This window comes from Populus euphratica, unplaced genomic scaffold (genome assembly GCF_000495115.2).
Source record: "Populus euphratica unplaced genomic scaffold, PopEup_1.0 scaffold90.1, whole genome shotgun sequence".
NCBI classification, from domain to species: Eukaryota; Viridiplantae; Streptophyta; class Magnoliopsida; order Malpighiales; family Salicaceae; genus Populus; species Populus euphratica.
In genome coordinates, this window is record NW_011499973.1 from 233874 (window position 1) to 250601 (window position 16728).

At 29.7% G+C, this 16728-nt stretch overlaps 1 protein-coding gene across 1 annotated transcript; it reads right to left on the reverse strand.

Annotated features, from left to right (window-relative positions):
* Positions 1-2607: 2607 nt before the first annotated feature.
* On the reverse strand, positions 2608-7222 carry LOC105139352 (Ubiquitin domain-containing protein). The gene is made up of 4 exons (XM_011045751.1): positions 6941-7222; positions 5156-5278; positions 3155-3274; positions 2608-2885 (listed from the first exon to the last, which is right to left on the reverse strand). The coding sequence occupies exons 1-4, from the start codon at positions 6975-6977 to the stop codon at positions 2821-2823; spliced, it is 345 nt and encodes a 114-aa protein (XP_011044053.1). The 5' UTR covers positions 6978-7222; the 3' UTR covers positions 2608-2820.
* Between the last annotated feature and the right edge of the window lie 9506 nt (positions 7223-16728).

The window sequence follows — 16728 nt, forward strand, 5'->3', positions numbered from 1 at the left end:
TCAAATATAAAGGTAGTTTTGAGAGAGGTTGAATAGTGTGAAAGATGAAGGCATCTCCAATAATAATATCATCAGATTCAGTATATAGTATATGCAAATAAGAGATTGCTCAGGTGGGGGTAACATGGTAAGAAGCATCATTGTCAAGGAGCCGCTGTGATGGAGTCTTGGGAGCATCAACAACAAATGAGCTTTTAGCCTTCAATGCATTGAAATTGTTGGTGGACACTTGAACTATATGTAAGGAAGGACATCATGTTGAAGCATAACATTTCTAAATACCTTAAAAACTAGATTATTGATATATAATATACCACGGGTCACACATTGTGGGCTGGTTATAACTAGTTTTTTAATTTAAAATAATATTTAAGCATTGCTAAAACATGCAACTTAAATTATTCCCCATGGTGAAGATATTCGCATCCATCAGTGATTGTTACCATTGATTGGAGGTCCAAGTGCGGAGGCATGTTAAAAGGCATTTGGTAATGCGTTCAAAAAACATTTCTAAAAAAAATTAAATTTTTTTGATTTAATATATTTTTAATATTTTCAAATCATTTTAATGTGCTGATCTCAATAATAGTTTCTTTAAAAAAAAACAATTATAGGCATACTTTTCTGAGTGAAAAACACTTTGAAAAGCAACTATAACTACACTCCAAATACGCTATAAAACCTTGAATGAGCTATAGTTCATATTAAGATTTTATTAATTTTTTTTAACTAGTTTTATATAAAAAAATTTATAATTCTCAATTAAGTAATCAAACAATTCTGAAAATTTGCATTGAACCTTCTAATATGATACTTTAGCTTGAGTTAAAATTTTAGAACTTTTAGAGGAATTTAAAAATTTGATGAAAAATCACAATTTGATCAATTTTATGTTATTGGGTGTAATTTTCAATCCGATCATTAGAATGAGTTGAAATTTTACGAGGGATGTTAAACTATATTGAATAAAATGTGGTTAAAATTTTAGGATGAACAAAACTTGGTAGTGCTAATAAAAAATAAAGGTCTGTCAAATAAAAACAAAACGACTCATTAAGGGTAAAGTAATTATTTTCCATTAAAAAATAAAATAAATCAGTTCTTCCTTCCTTTTATATGTTGCCAACTGGATAGAAGCAAAATAGAAAAAGAAAGAAAAGAAAAGGCGAGAGAGAAATAAGAGAAAAACATAAAAAAAAAATCCAAGAAAAAAAAAGTGAGAGAATAACCTAGTAAACTTATAAAGTCCAATTTATAAAATATTAATTTAAGAAAGAATCAAGTGAAAGAAGGAGAAATTGAAAGGAAAAAAAATTAATTATTTTATTTTTTAGTTAACATAAAATTATTATTTTATCTTGGATGAAGGGTTGTTACAATATTGATTTAGATTCAATTATAGATTTAATTATGGATGAATAATATTTCACAAAATATTAAAGAATGTAACTTGAATAGTAAATTTATTTTTATTTTCATTTTAATTTTATGTATTTTTAAATTTATTTTTTTAATATTTTAAATAGTATATTTAAATTAAAATTTTACTATTAACTTTAAAAATTCATGTGCATAAATTAATAATTAATCTTAAAAAATATTTATATATTTATTTAATAAATCGGAATAGAAAAAATTCCTTACCCCGCTATTGTCAAGGTACAGCACTACTTTTCACACATAGTAGTCTTTTGTTTGCTAATATCTCTTATTTTGAATGCACGTCAAGTCATCCAAGTCGGTGTATGTGATTGCCATTTTCAAAGAACTTCTCGGTCAAGTTTTACGAGTACTTGCCAAACATTCAGGGCACCTGTGACTAGGAAAAGCCTCCAGCGGAAGGAAACGCTGCTCCATCTAATCCAGGAAGCAAAGCAGAGCAGGGAATAAGGACCACAAAACCCATTGGGAGTGGAGGATTAGGGACTCGAGGCGATCTTGGTGCTAAACCTGTTGTGTTGCAGGGAATCGATTTGTTTTTATCATTACTAATTGCTCACGTAAAATCGCTTCTGCAAAATATTTCAAACCTTCGGTTATAATCATTACTATATAATGGAAGCTCGAGGGGCAATTAGACCTGTACGCAGAAGGAGATGTTAACAAGACTTGGCATATAAGCCAGTGACCCTGTGCAAAGAAAGAGTGACCAGAGTTACCTGTCTTCATCAAGGAAAGAGTTTGCACATAACAACCGTCCAGTATTATAAACACTCGACAGTGATGTCTTCACTTTCACACAGATTTTCCAAACCTGAAGCTTTACCTTAGCAATGCCAAAATTACACCGATGATCTATTTTGTGGGGGGAAATAAGAAAGAAATATAAGCCCGAGCTAACTATTCTGGTTATGGAGAAACCTTTGTCGTTGCAGTTTCTCCACAGCTGCTTTATAGTTTAGATTTTTTTTTACTGTACAAAGTGCAAACCTTTACAAAGTTCCAAAGTTTTGTAGTTTGTACACCTCTAAAATCCAGAAACCTATGAAAACTCTTCAAATCCCCATGTCTGAGAGGACTGATCAAAGAACAAATTTCAACTCAATAATGTGGTCGAACACCCACAACACCGCCCACTGGCAAGCAACCAATCTCTGGCTATGAAGGTTATTTGACAAAAAAAAAACATCTTGTCACTAAATTCAAACAATTGTTATGCTGTTGTAAGTAAACCAGGACTACAGCAGAGCAGGAAAGTCCAATTGAAAATATAAATGCAATAAAATGACCCAACTTTTTGAAAAGCATTATAGGAGATAATATACATGATTTACATTCAATCCTGTGCACACGGTGCTAACTGATCTCTGTTCTCTGTTTTTAAGTTTCTCTGATCAAATTTGTTGGCTCACTCAAAACGTACTTGGGTAGTTCATATTTTGCACCTGTGGGAACATTTTGAAGACAACATGAAAATAAGATATATATCAAATATCTATCACATACATAGAAAAACCAACACATGATAAACTCTATCGGCATAAGAAGCCTTTAGCATACTCTTAGCAAGAGGTGCCAGAACTATTACAAAACCATTGCAGAAATGTAACGAATCCGTACATCCTGGTTTTGCAAAAAGAAAAATCACTGCTTTCTTAGAGATTCGATGTTGAGCACAAAAGTTTATGCAATAAGTAATCGAAGGATCAAATACCTCTTTCATCATAGCATATTGTCAAATCAGCATTTTGAACGATAACACCAGCACTGTCCACAATTGCTTGTGCAAGGGATAGTTCAGCATCGGCAGCAGCTCGAAGTGCATCCCAAATCTCTGGCATCCAAAAAATTGGAATAAATATCACAGAATTAGATGTAATAAATTACTTGAAAGCATATTTTAGACTTCTTTTTATAAATGCAAGGCAATCGGATATTATTCTTTTGTCCTAGAAGATCCAAAACCTTTTCACCGTTACACATAATAACTTTTAGCAAGACTAGACAGATGGCGAGACAGTATTATAAATATTTGATCTTCAGATGTGATAATTTATCCTCTCTGTCCCTTCTTTTATCAGCTACAAAAAAAAGAAAAAATATATCTACTAACCACTGAAGTGATAAATTAAACTTCACATGTGGTGACCTCTCCTGCACACCCCCATCTTTTTCGAACGGGAAAAAAAAAATTACTAACCACTGAAATGGTAAAAATGCTGATTCAGTTGGGCAGTTAATGATGCTATGATGAAGCCTTGGAATGCTACAGGCTAGGTTGACATGTGTCTGGTATTGTCACATGTACAGTAATGGTATGACTTGTGCATGATATAAAGACACAAGTCGGCAGTAGTTCCTGTCATTGTTGCCTGCAGTAACATATATCGGGTAAACTATGCAGATATTCAGGTCCAGTTACAACTTTTACTTGATCCTCAGGGCATCCTTGAAGCATCTATGATGACAATATAAGATCTACAATAGCAGAAATGGGGCAGGCTGGCACTAGATAAAAATCCTAGGAATTATTATATCATATTCTTCACTAGCACTATATGTCATATTCATGATTCCAAAACAATTCTATTCCTTGCTTCCTTTTTTTGCCATTGCCAGATATAATTTCTACTCCTTTTGTCTTTGGCAATTGAAGGTGCCCTAAATATAGACTGAATAACAGAAGCATATGTGGTAGGCCTTGCAAACAACAGTAAGATTCTCAGGTTAAAGTAAAAATATTATGAGTAGAAATAGATCTCTCACAGTTGCAATGGCAAACTATCATAAAGAGAGTGGAAACCTAATTTACAATGCACATCTCCAGCAATGCCAATGGCCAAACTGTCATCAAGGAGAGTGGAACCTTAAAAACACAAGGTGCATCTCCAGTCTGAGCATTTATAAATTCTAAAATTTCCCACAATTCCTTGTATATCCACGAAAAGGAGGCAGCTAGTTGTAAATCTCTAAATGAACAGCCAGGAATAGTCTTTTGAAAATCTTCATGGATGCTTCAGCATAATGACAGCCTTTCTCATTACAGATCAAAACATGAAAGTTCATCTCAGCAGAGTAATGTTTTATTATAATTATGTGCTTGAATTACGCACACTGATTAGAATCATGACAGACAATTGTAGGTAACAACTGATGGGGGGCATCCAAATCAGACCCCTCTTCATTTTGAATATTTTTCATAGCACAGCAATTCAGAAAGTTTGTGATTGTTTTCTTTATGTTCATCCCTAAGCTTTCAGCGACAGTTATGCATGAACACATATGAATCACAGTCCTATCAATGTAATATGGCGGCAATTTCTCAGGTTCTTTGCAACCCCCCCCTCTATAAGGTTTCCAATATTTTGGACCTGCACCTCTCCATGTAATTGCTCTCGAGAATTCTTACTTGTTATTCTGTATTTCAATGTCACTCTAAGGTTTCCAATATTTTGGACCTGCACCTCTCCATGTAATTGCTCTTGAGAATTCTTGCTTACTGTTATTCTGTATTTCAATGCCACTCTAGGATTTTATATATATATATATTATTAACAGAGATATCCATATTCAACAAAAGATCATTTATTAATTTCTTCTCATTCATCAAGTAATTATTACTCAACCCAAGAGAGGTGTAGTATCCAAATGTTTATGTTTATGAAAATTTCTAATGAAGGGCTATAGGTGATATAAAATTCCATGGAAACACTACCTTTCCTTCCACCATAGTGAGGTGCAGTATCCCAAAATTCATCACGCATCTGCATAAGCTGAGACTTTGTAATAGGCTGAGGATGCTTCCAAGGTTTTGGCTTCCTGATTTTCTTCACGTTCCCTGTCATAATCACAAGTATAACATTAGTCTCTATTAATCAGCATAATTATATAAAGAATGATCACCATTCTCCTTCACCAGCAACTGTTGCCTAACACTGAAACCTTAGTAATGGAATCAAGGAAGCGACAGAAAAGGGCGTGTTATGACTTTATGCATAAGACATACCACGAAGCGTGCATGTGTGTAAAGAAAAGAAAGGGGGCTTTCCTTAGAACAGCAGGTAAATTTGAGTGCTCCAGTTTTATTATTTTACATGAAGTGGCGATGTAACAAAGCAGACAGCAACGAAATGCACTAGAAATAAAATTCACTGCTCCTCTCCTTAATTGTCTATCTAGCCTCAGTAACTGAGTTTTCTAGACACCTCACCCCCTCCAAAAAAAAAAAACACTCGCACACGCACACAGAGAAGAGAATAGTCCAGAAGAAACACAATAAAACATAGAAAATATAAGCAAACTGAAGAGTACACAGGCACAGCCACATGCATGGACACATAAGATCTCTGTCTCACAGACATGTGCACCTGTGAAGAGATGTCAAGTGCAAAAGCTTTATGGATTACAAACTTTAAAAGCCAGCATAGAAGATGCTTTTACATATGGGTTACGTAAATATGGTAACCAAAGGAAGTTTGAAACTGATGCAGAAATTTACAGAAGTCCATCGGTAATTGAAGATTTCACTATTCCAGCAATAAAATGTGCCAACAGAACATACTTACCAAACATTCTAATTAGATCTAAAAAAATTAGCACATTTTTAACCAAAAAAGGTAATTAAGTAGTTCCGTGCTAGCATAAATGGAAGCTAAGCTGGAATTGAATCAGCGATCACTTTTTGTAGATATACAACTACAATGTCTATATAGTAATACCATCATCTTAAATCTAAATCCCTGCACGGAAAAGAAAACACACACCTATAACTGTAATTTGAAGCCAGTTAGAATGCCGCTTAAAACAATGATTAGGCTCAAATCTCTCGCTGATAACAGACTTTAAAAATACCCAACCACTCATCTACAGCCCTTTGAAATTGCACCAAGCTCTCAAACCGATAACAAATGACACTCATTTCTTCTATTCATTTGATTTTATCAATCACAAATCTATACAAAGAAAAAGAACGAAACCATAGCATTCAGTCAAACATGTAGTAGTTCTTGAATATGTTTCGAAATGAATGAAATCTTCAGCTTTTTATTCTGTTTTATGATTAATAGATTTATCAGGAAATTGAATAATTCTCGTTTAATGTGCTTACCGATATCCCATACAGAACCATTTTAACCTAATTGAAATCCTAATACTGAGAAATCTATCATTTAATCACTCACTATAAATTAAAATCTCAGCACCAAAAAATAAAATCACACTATCAAAACGATTTTCAACAGATTGATAAATCACGGCATGCATTGTAATAACAATACAGAAAACAGAAAGCTAACAATCTTATTATTTGCAAAACATAACGTCCAAAATCATTTAAAATTAGATTCTGCCCTTTTCTTTTCTTATTCACGGCAACAACAACAATAATAAAAAAAAATCCGAAACAAACATTGGGTAATTACAATTATTTTCTTAAGGTTCTCGGCAACCAAGCGAACATATAGAAAAGGAAGAAAGATCACTAGAGAGAGAGAGCGGTTACCGTCTGATTTAGCTTGTGAGGATCCAGCACATCCCATTCTGAATTTGCTGTAAACACTAAACAATCACCTCAAAAGAAAGAGAGAGATAGAGAGAGAGGGCTCTTAGAGAGGCTTCATTAAAACGCAAGTCAAAACGAAGTTCTCTTTGGTCTCTGCTGATTCCTAGAGAGAGAAATTAGTGGTTTATGCTTATATTTATTAATTTAGAGGGGGAGGGGGTTTGGTATTTTAGAGAGTCGTCAGATGACGTTGATGATGGTATATAATTATTGATGATGATGATTATCATTGCCTGATTATAAGATAATTTTAGAGAGAGAGAGAGAGACGGGGGTTTAGTGGAGAAGCAAGAGCGAGAAGCTGGTGAGCTCGGAGGGGGCTTTTCGTAATTTTGTGATTCATTACTTGGTGGGTTTTGTGCACTTTTTAAATAAGAGTAGGAAAAAAAAGGGAAAGAATTAAATAATTATTTCTAAAAATAGATATATTCTTATTATTTTTTCAATGGGAATAAAATCACTCTTTTATGTTTATTTCTATTGTTTGAAAAAAAATTATAAAATAACCAATGACATTTAAAGTCTTTTTACCTTTTTATTTAAAAACATTTTTCAAAAATTATTTTTTTATATTTTCACTTCATTTTAATATGTTGATATGAAAAATAAATTTAAAAAAATAAAAAATAATATTTTAATTTATCTTGAAATAAAAAAAATAAAAAAATAATCATAAAACCCATTGGATTATTAAAAAAAGGTAGGTACATCAACTCTCTTCAATTTGATTTTTCTTTTTTTTAGTAATTTGCTCTTTCAGCCAATCAATTACACGTGTAAGAAGATTGTTTGCCCTCCATTATTTATCCTACCCAATTTTCTATTTCATCACGATGGATGATGTTGTGATATATATATATATATATATGAGATAAATCAGCTTTTTATTTGTTGAAAATTGCAAATTTCACAAATCCTATGGCAGAGCCAGCCCTGCATGTCCAATCTCGGACAACACTTGAAACCAAAATTTTGTAATATACGTGAAGTGTCGAAGCCACACTTTAACGTCAACCTGTCCTTATATCTTACAGACTATATGGCAAAGAACAAAAAGATGTCAATTCCACTGATTGTCTCCTCACATCTAATCGAGTTATCTTTACATTAATTTATGGTGTTTCAATTAGTTCAGGTAAGATATGTTTAGAACTTATTCTTCACAAGGAGTCGGTGAAGTGAGGAAAGGAGATGGAGAGTTAGAAGAATTAAAAAAGAAGGAACTCTCTAAAAAATAAAAAAATAATAATAAAAAAAAAAGAGATGGCAGCAACAGTTTATATGCTATTGTTGCAATCTTTTGAATGATTTTATAGGAACCAGAACAACGTAGTTCCAGCTTCATATTCCTCCTTGGATCCATAAATATTATTATTATTCAATCTTTTGAATAACAATTATTTCTACAAATCTCTTCTTTTTTCTATAATATTTCCCAATTTCAGCTATAGTAAAAATATCTAACAATATTATTTTAATTGTTAAAGGTGGATGGACATACATGGTCTAGTAGTCTAGAAATGACTTGGTTTTATATTAGAGACCAATATGCGAAAGCCAACCATAAGTACAATTGTATAAAATTATTAATAGACATTCACCTTAAGTATATTTCTATGCTTTCATTTGTTTTTTTTGTGTATATATAATTATAAATATTTGAGCTAACTTATATACAACTTAACTAGTCTCTCAGAACCCTAAAGTTAATAAACATTTAAATCTTCAATAACCTTAAGGTTTGTGATACTCAAAATGATGACTTCTTGAAAACAAATCTAAAATATAACCAATTGATTTACATCCCTTAGAGTTTTAATTCATCCTTTGTGATTACCCATTAGATTATCGATGATAAGTTGAACTTGTAAGTAATTTGACTCCTAATAATTTGAATAATTTCTTCTAGAATAAATTAATAAACATCATGTCTTTTTTAGTTATAAGGGTATTGATAATCCATGGAACTTAAAAAACTTATTCCAAAACATTTCAGCTACCATCTTTGTAGTGAAAAGATGTGATAAGCCAATGAATTGACTTTATTTGATAAATATATCCAAAATCACCATTATAGTATCTTTTCCTTTAAATTTTAGAAATTTTTTCACAACTCTAGAAGGTTTGACAATGATTGTAAGAGTTTATGATATATCACCTTTTTTATTTTTGATTGATTATAAATATCACACTCCTTGAGTAGCTATTTCATCATTTTTTTTCATCAAAGTCCAATAAAACATAGCTTTAAACCTCTTATAAACCTTGAATTCCAACATGGCCTCCAATACAAGAATCATGAGTTGTTTTGACTACTTTTTTCTTTTAAATCACCTTATCTTCCAATCACAATTCTTCTTTTATATTGATCACAATTCTTCTTTTATATTGAGTATTCTGTTTGTAAAATATATTCAAGTCATTTTTAAGCACTAATTAATTTCATAATAATGATCTCGTGCAGTTGGAAATTATATTTATAGGTTTCTATGATCTTCTTATACCATGTTAATACCGATATTAAATTGGCATTACAGCTACCCTAGCCTTTTATAACTTCTTCATCAGCAATTCTCAATCCTTTATTGGTCATCATCCTTCTTAACAAAGCATCAACAACCATATTTTTTTCTTTTCTATTTCAATAAAGAACTTGAAATAATGAGTTTTTCTAAACCAATAAGGATTTTAAACTCTCATTATCAATTTTGATAACAAACCAATTATACTCCATATGATATTTACACTTGTTAACTACCATTAAAATTACAATATATTCCTTTTTATTTATAAACACTCTTAAATGCCTAGAACACAAAATTTTATTAAAGATAGTCAATGGTCTCCTTTCCTGACTAAGTATTACTCCTATTTTTATAACACAAACATCAGTTTCTAGTTTTAAATTCCTTTTAAAATCAAACAATGTCAATACTAATACATCATATAATCTTTGAAAATTTATTTATGAATTGTTATTCTAATTGATTTTTTATTATCTTTTTTTTAGCAATTCAGTCAAGGGCCTATTTATAATTTCAAATCCTTTTATGAAGTTTCTATAATAGCTTGTCAACCCCATAAATCCCTTAAACTGCTTGATTGTTTTAGGAATAGGTCAATTTCTCATTGCTTCATCTTTAAATAGTAAAATATACTATAAATATTTCATTTATGATTCACAAAATATATATCTAAATTATCTGGCAAACAAGTGGTGATCCTTTAATAATTTCAGTACTATCTTGAGGTGATTGATATACAATTTAGATGTAAGGTTATATATTAAAATATCATAAAAAAAATACCAATATAAATTTTCTCAGAAAAGGCTCTAACATATTGCTCTAACATATTGTTCATTAACACTTGAAATGTTGTATGTGCATTTATTAGTCCAAATAACATCACTTTGAACTTATAATATATATGGTGTGTTCTAAGACAATCTTCTAAATATCAATAGCATACATCCTTACTTAATGATCTCGAGTCTAATTTTAATAAATATCATGATCCATGCAGCTTATCAATTAAGTCATTTTTCAATGGAATTAAAAACTAGTTTTTTATATTCAACTTATTCATTTGTATATAGTCTACACAAAACCTCAAATTGTTGTAATTTTCATTAATTAACAATACTAGATAATAAAATGGGAAACTACTGAGTTAGATTATCCCATTAAAAAGAATCTTCTTCACTAATCTTTTAATTTCCTCTTTACATATGAAAGAACTTTTATAAAGTCTTATATTTATTGGCTTGACACTTGGAATCAAAGGAATTTTATGATCTTTACTAGAAGTAACTAAATTTTAGTTTTTCTAATATTGATTCAAATTCTATCAGCAAAGCCTTAATCACAAGATTCACTTCTTTTTGCCTAGATTCCATTTTAGTTTCAATTAAGAAAAATTATGTATAAAACCATATATCACCTTCTTTAAACTTTTCTAAACTTTAGATATTTTGATTAACTACAAGCTAGCCTCTTCAATGATTCTTTTAAACTAAATTATCATGTCACACATCCTTAAATTTAATACTCTCAAATCTACTTGAAATTCATGCACTTGCATCAATTATTAAAATCTTGAACGAAATACATTATACCTCATTACGCTTTTATTGGTTATAGTTGTTACCAATATAATAGTTTTTTCAATAGTATTTATAATCTCCTTAACCATATATTTATCTTTAAAGTTGTGGGTGCTATTATTATCAACAAGAATTATAAAGTTTTTATTTTGATGATTTTTTTATTCTCATTGTGTTATGAGCACAATTATCAACAAATGTATTTAGAGATAAATCATACTCATCCTCTTGATGTTCATTATTTATAATTTCATTACCATTTTCTTCTTTTACTTTTAAAAACTCATCACCTTCTTCATTTGCACCATTTATTATATTCAAGTTTTTCTTGTTACATTGGTGACTTGGAACAAATTTATCCTTGCATTTGTAACACAAACCTAACTTTCTTTTTGGTTTAAATATAGTGTCATGCTTTCATTTACCTTCTATTGTCATATTAGTTCTTATATTGTAAAGAGTGTTAAAAGAAAGTTTAGCTGATGGTCTCTCATTATTGATAAAATAAGATATTCTAAGTATCATTATGTTCCTTGTTGTCATAACTGAGGTAGATTTTTTATGTTATATTGCTTGATCAAATTCTTGTATCAGTGATGTAAGCTTTAGTATCTTTGATATTGATTGAATGTCATCTTTGAAGCCACTAATAAAGTTGGAGATGTAGTATGATTTTGATAGTAAAGGTTTCAAGGTATGTATTAGAGACTTCAGCTTCTTAAACCTTTTAACATACTTTTATACCCTTTTATCATGCATCAAATTGTTAAACTCCTTCACCACATCCTTTTTATTGCTAAATCTTATACAAATAGATTAAACAAATATCTTCCAATTAGTATGGTCATGATCTCGTATTTAGAATCCTTCAAATCACACTTATGTCTTACCCCTTAAGTAAAGTGAAGCTATTTCTACTCATTGATGAATTAGAGTGAAATATAATTTAAAAAACTTTCAACATTTCTTTATCCATCCTTGTGGATTATCTCCATAAAATGTACATAACTCTACTTTTGATTAAGCCAATTTATATATACTCTTATGGATTTTATTAATATCCATAGTTTAATATTGAATGTGATTCTATTTTAGGCGACTCATTTCTCTAGTATTAGCTTGATTCATTTTATCCTTCTCAGCTTCTTGTCATAACCTCTTGTTATCAATTACGAAATCTTGCAATTCTTGAGGAAGAGCTTGTATTCTTTCATCCAATTGGCCGCCATACTTTTTTAAAACTCTAACTTTATTATTTTTCATTATTTTTAGGTGATGTTTTCTTCTATAACTATGTTGGATTCAAGTCTCTAATACTAATTTTTTAAGAACTCATTTTAACAAAGAGTTAGTGTAGTAAGAATAAGAGATTAGGAGGTAGGTTAAATGAGAAGAGAAAAAACTCTGTAAAAATATAAAAAAGATATTGTATAAACTTGATTTTCATTTACATCGTATGCTTTAATTTATATAATCATTCCAACTAACTAAATGATCCTTCCAATTGTTAAATTACCTTTTTTCTATTGTGTTTAGTTTAGCGATAATATATGCTAACAAACTTTTACCAACAACTTTTCCCATCATTCTTTTTCTTTGTTTACTTTTTATTTTATTTTTTTTCTTACTCATGCCACTATTATATCACCCTGTCTATAGCATAATAATAAATAAGCTAAAAGCATCATTTTTTTCGTACAAACATAATTGAGCTTGATTATTATTTAGAAAAAAATTACTTCAAAGTCACACACTAATATCAAGTTTATTTATCATCTATTTAAAGATACTTAAGGCAACTTATCTATCTTAAACATAGATTTAAGATAAATTGTAGTTCTTAATATTTAGTTTCATTGGCTTAACTTTAATGTCTAATAAAAAATATATACTGACCATCCAGTTAAACCGTATAAGATTATATACTTATTATTTTGTTATATATTTGTTCATTTTCTTAATACTTTGAAATAACTAATTGCTCTTGAAGATTAATTTAACTAGTAAATGGTTTGAATCATAAGAGAGATTATTAGAAATATAGTCTCCATGATATTATTAATTTTTTGAATCCCATAAAATACTAAAAAATGAACTTTTCATGAATATACCAATAGATACATAAGATGTATTTTTATCCCAACTAAGAAGGATTTAAACTTTAATGAAAAATAATGAACTTGGCAACAAATACCTATCCTTAAAAAAATAATTAATTTGTATTTTGAGATAGAGCATGCTTGGAAATGTAAATAAAAAAATAAAAAATTAATTTTCAAGAAAGAGATTTGTATATGGTTAGTTATACCTAACCTCATCACTTACTTATATCACATTTACAAATACACTTTAAGATCTTATTTGTTTTTATGATTGGAAAGAGTTTTTGTAAAAATAATTATGTTTTTTTAATTATATATATATATATTATTTTTAGGTTGTTTTGATGTATATAATAATTTTAAAAAATAATTTAAAAAATAAAAAAATATTATTTTAATAAATTTTTAAAAAACACTGATATATTACCACAGTATAAAAAAGGATTCGCTAAGCAGACCGCACTGACCTGACCAAGAAAGTTAAAGGCTGAAGAGAGACAACTTCACGGATTGACCATCTTGGAAAACCCAATTAAGAAGGTCGAGGGAGCAAATTAAGGACCTAGCGAATCCTTCATGCTGCCGTTGCACACATTATACAGTTTGCTAGCCGATCCCTTTAGCCATAACCCCCATCTTTATTGGATACTGCAACTTCAAAAAGGGAGTTATCGTAACTTGTGTAATCATTATTTTACTCTTATTGATGAACTTCATCAGTTGGAAAATGGAAGAATGCATGCACGGGGAGTGCGAATCGTTTTCTCTTGATCATGATATTCCCGGCATGATTTCTACTTTTTACTATTTTTTTTTCTTTTTAATCTTAAAACTGACTGCCAAATTGTAATTCAAATGTTTGTATAGAGCATTTCTGGGCAAAAAGTAGTGAAAGCTAGTTAAAAAATCTGCTGCTCAGGTCTCTTAATCCAGTAATACAATGTCAACAAGGATTTGGAGACCGAATTTTCTTATATCAGATCATGTATTTCATGCCTTGGGACTTCTTTTCTCTCTGATTGTGCGACTGTGCTTTTTGGTAGCATAGCTCAGTTTTCTCATTTGCCCATGATTAAAACCTGCGGAACCTCAAGAACATTTTGTGTTAGAATTAGGCTATCTCAAACACAGCGATACCCTGCACATAATAAATTTATGAGATTCATTAGGTGGTGAAATTAGCATTAGCATTATCTACTCCGGGATTTCTGTTCACTTCTTCTGTTTTCAAGGGATTGGTCATCAAAGGTTTTCTGTTTTTCCTCTTTTCTAAGTTCATAAGTCCAGCATTCATGAAAATATATGAAACCAGCATGATGTATACGTACATGAGATCATATGTAGACATTAATTAGATAAGTGGCTTCGCTATGCCAAGATTGGGGTCAATTTGTTTCAACTTAAGAAAAAGTTAAAAAAATATATATATATATGAGACTTAAGCTGCCCAAGCATTCCTAAAAAAGAAAAAAATAATAAAACTTGGGACATTTACTTGATAGAGTTTAATAAGTTTAGCTAATTAATTTAATAATACAATAAAAAAATACAAAAATAATAAATAAACTAATAAAAAAATGACAATGATCAACTTATAAATTAAATGTTTACCAATACCATAGAAAGATATTCTCCAAATACTCTTTGAAGGTCTCTATGATTTTATTTGATAATGAAGCAAAAATTACATGAGAATGTGATAATTCTATAGAAAACAAAATGAAAAAAAAAACTCATAGCTCAATTTCTAGCAAATTAAAAGTTGAATAATAAAATTAATATATATAATTTAAAACATGGCAAAAAACCCCTACTCAAGTCCACTTGAGTTAGCGTATCAAATTTATGACATAATCATGATACCCTACTAACCTTATCAAAAGAAAATTGAATAAAAATATAAAACTCAATTATCCAAGTTAACCTATTAAACTCGTGACTTGAAATATATGATCGAAATAACCCCATAAAAAGAAAAGTTACAAAATATAGCATGAAGATCAATTTTCAACCAATTAAATATTAAAGGATAAAATTCAAAATAAAAATAACCTAAAAAATAACCAAAATCAACCCAAGCTAATCTTTAAAACTCATGACCCTAGTCACGACCTTGAGACTAACCCTATAAAAGACAAATCCTACAAAATTACGTAGCAAAATTTCTAATTAATTAAATCCTGATATATGAAATTAAGTAAAAAAAATAAATTCAAAAATGATTTAAAACAAAATAAATAACAATTAAAAGGATGATGATCAAATTTAAAATAAAAATAAACTGAAATCAGATGTTGATGGATGAAGCTAAAAATAAAATTCAATTAAGAAAATGATAAAAAAAATAACAATAAAAAAATAAAAACTAAATTTATCATAAAAATTACATGAGTCCAGATAACAAAGAAACAAATAAAAAAAGATTAAAAAATAAATAGTAATAAAAAAATAATTATCAAGTTTGATAAAAATATAATAAATAAATATCAAAATACCTTTAAATTTTGATAGACCAACACAAAATGCAAAGAGAAAAGAGACAAGTAAAAGGAAAAGAAAAAAAATCTACTGGAACAAGTTATCGCTTTGCCATATATATGTGACTAACTTTATGGAAGATCATTTCAAAATATTTTTAATATCATCATGAAAGATAATGTTTAGCTACCATAAAAGGCTTTATTTGCCATTTGAAGATAGTGAAGACTTTCTATATATTAGCATGTACAACTATTTTGTCTTGTTTATACATTCAATTCCAATATTTATTTTAGTTTTGATTTTTATCTTTTAAAATTTAATAGTTTTAAGTTAGTCAAATTTTATTTTATTTTACAAAACCGAGCACTAAAAATTTTTCTCGATGTTACAAAATCCATGTATCAAGATAATTAAAATAAATTACCATTTCAAATTCCAAATAAATTTAATATAAATGAATCAAATTAAAAAAAATTGAGAAATAAAAAAAAATATATCATCCTGCAAATCAATTATTTATATTAGCAAATAAAGGGACTCAATTTGTTTTCAAGCTGGAATTCAGTAAAAACAAATTACGATGACAAATCCAATAGAAAAAGCATCCATAAAATATCAAATGAAAATAAAAACAAATCACTGCACCCTCTAATTTATTTTAATTTTAATTTTAATTTAGTTTCAGTTAATAAAGAATATTTCTTACTGATGCAAAAAAAAAAAAGAGAAATAAAATCATTAAAATAAAAAATGATGGTGGGGAGTTCACCTCGGGAGAGTTTGAGTTGCCGTGTCTTTTCAACGGGAAAACCTACCAGCGCATCACAGTTATCTATCAAGGTACACGTGAAGAGTATCTGCCCTCTGTGCCCCGTCTAGCCAGAAATGACCAACCCTGCAAAAAGAGTTCTTGCCTGGCCTTCATCACGTGCTTACGCTGAAATCTCTCTGGGACAAAGGTTCGATTCACATCTGCACCAGCTCTTTCGATCTTGTTGTTTTATGCAACCGTCCAGACATCAATCCTGTCAGTTCAGCAA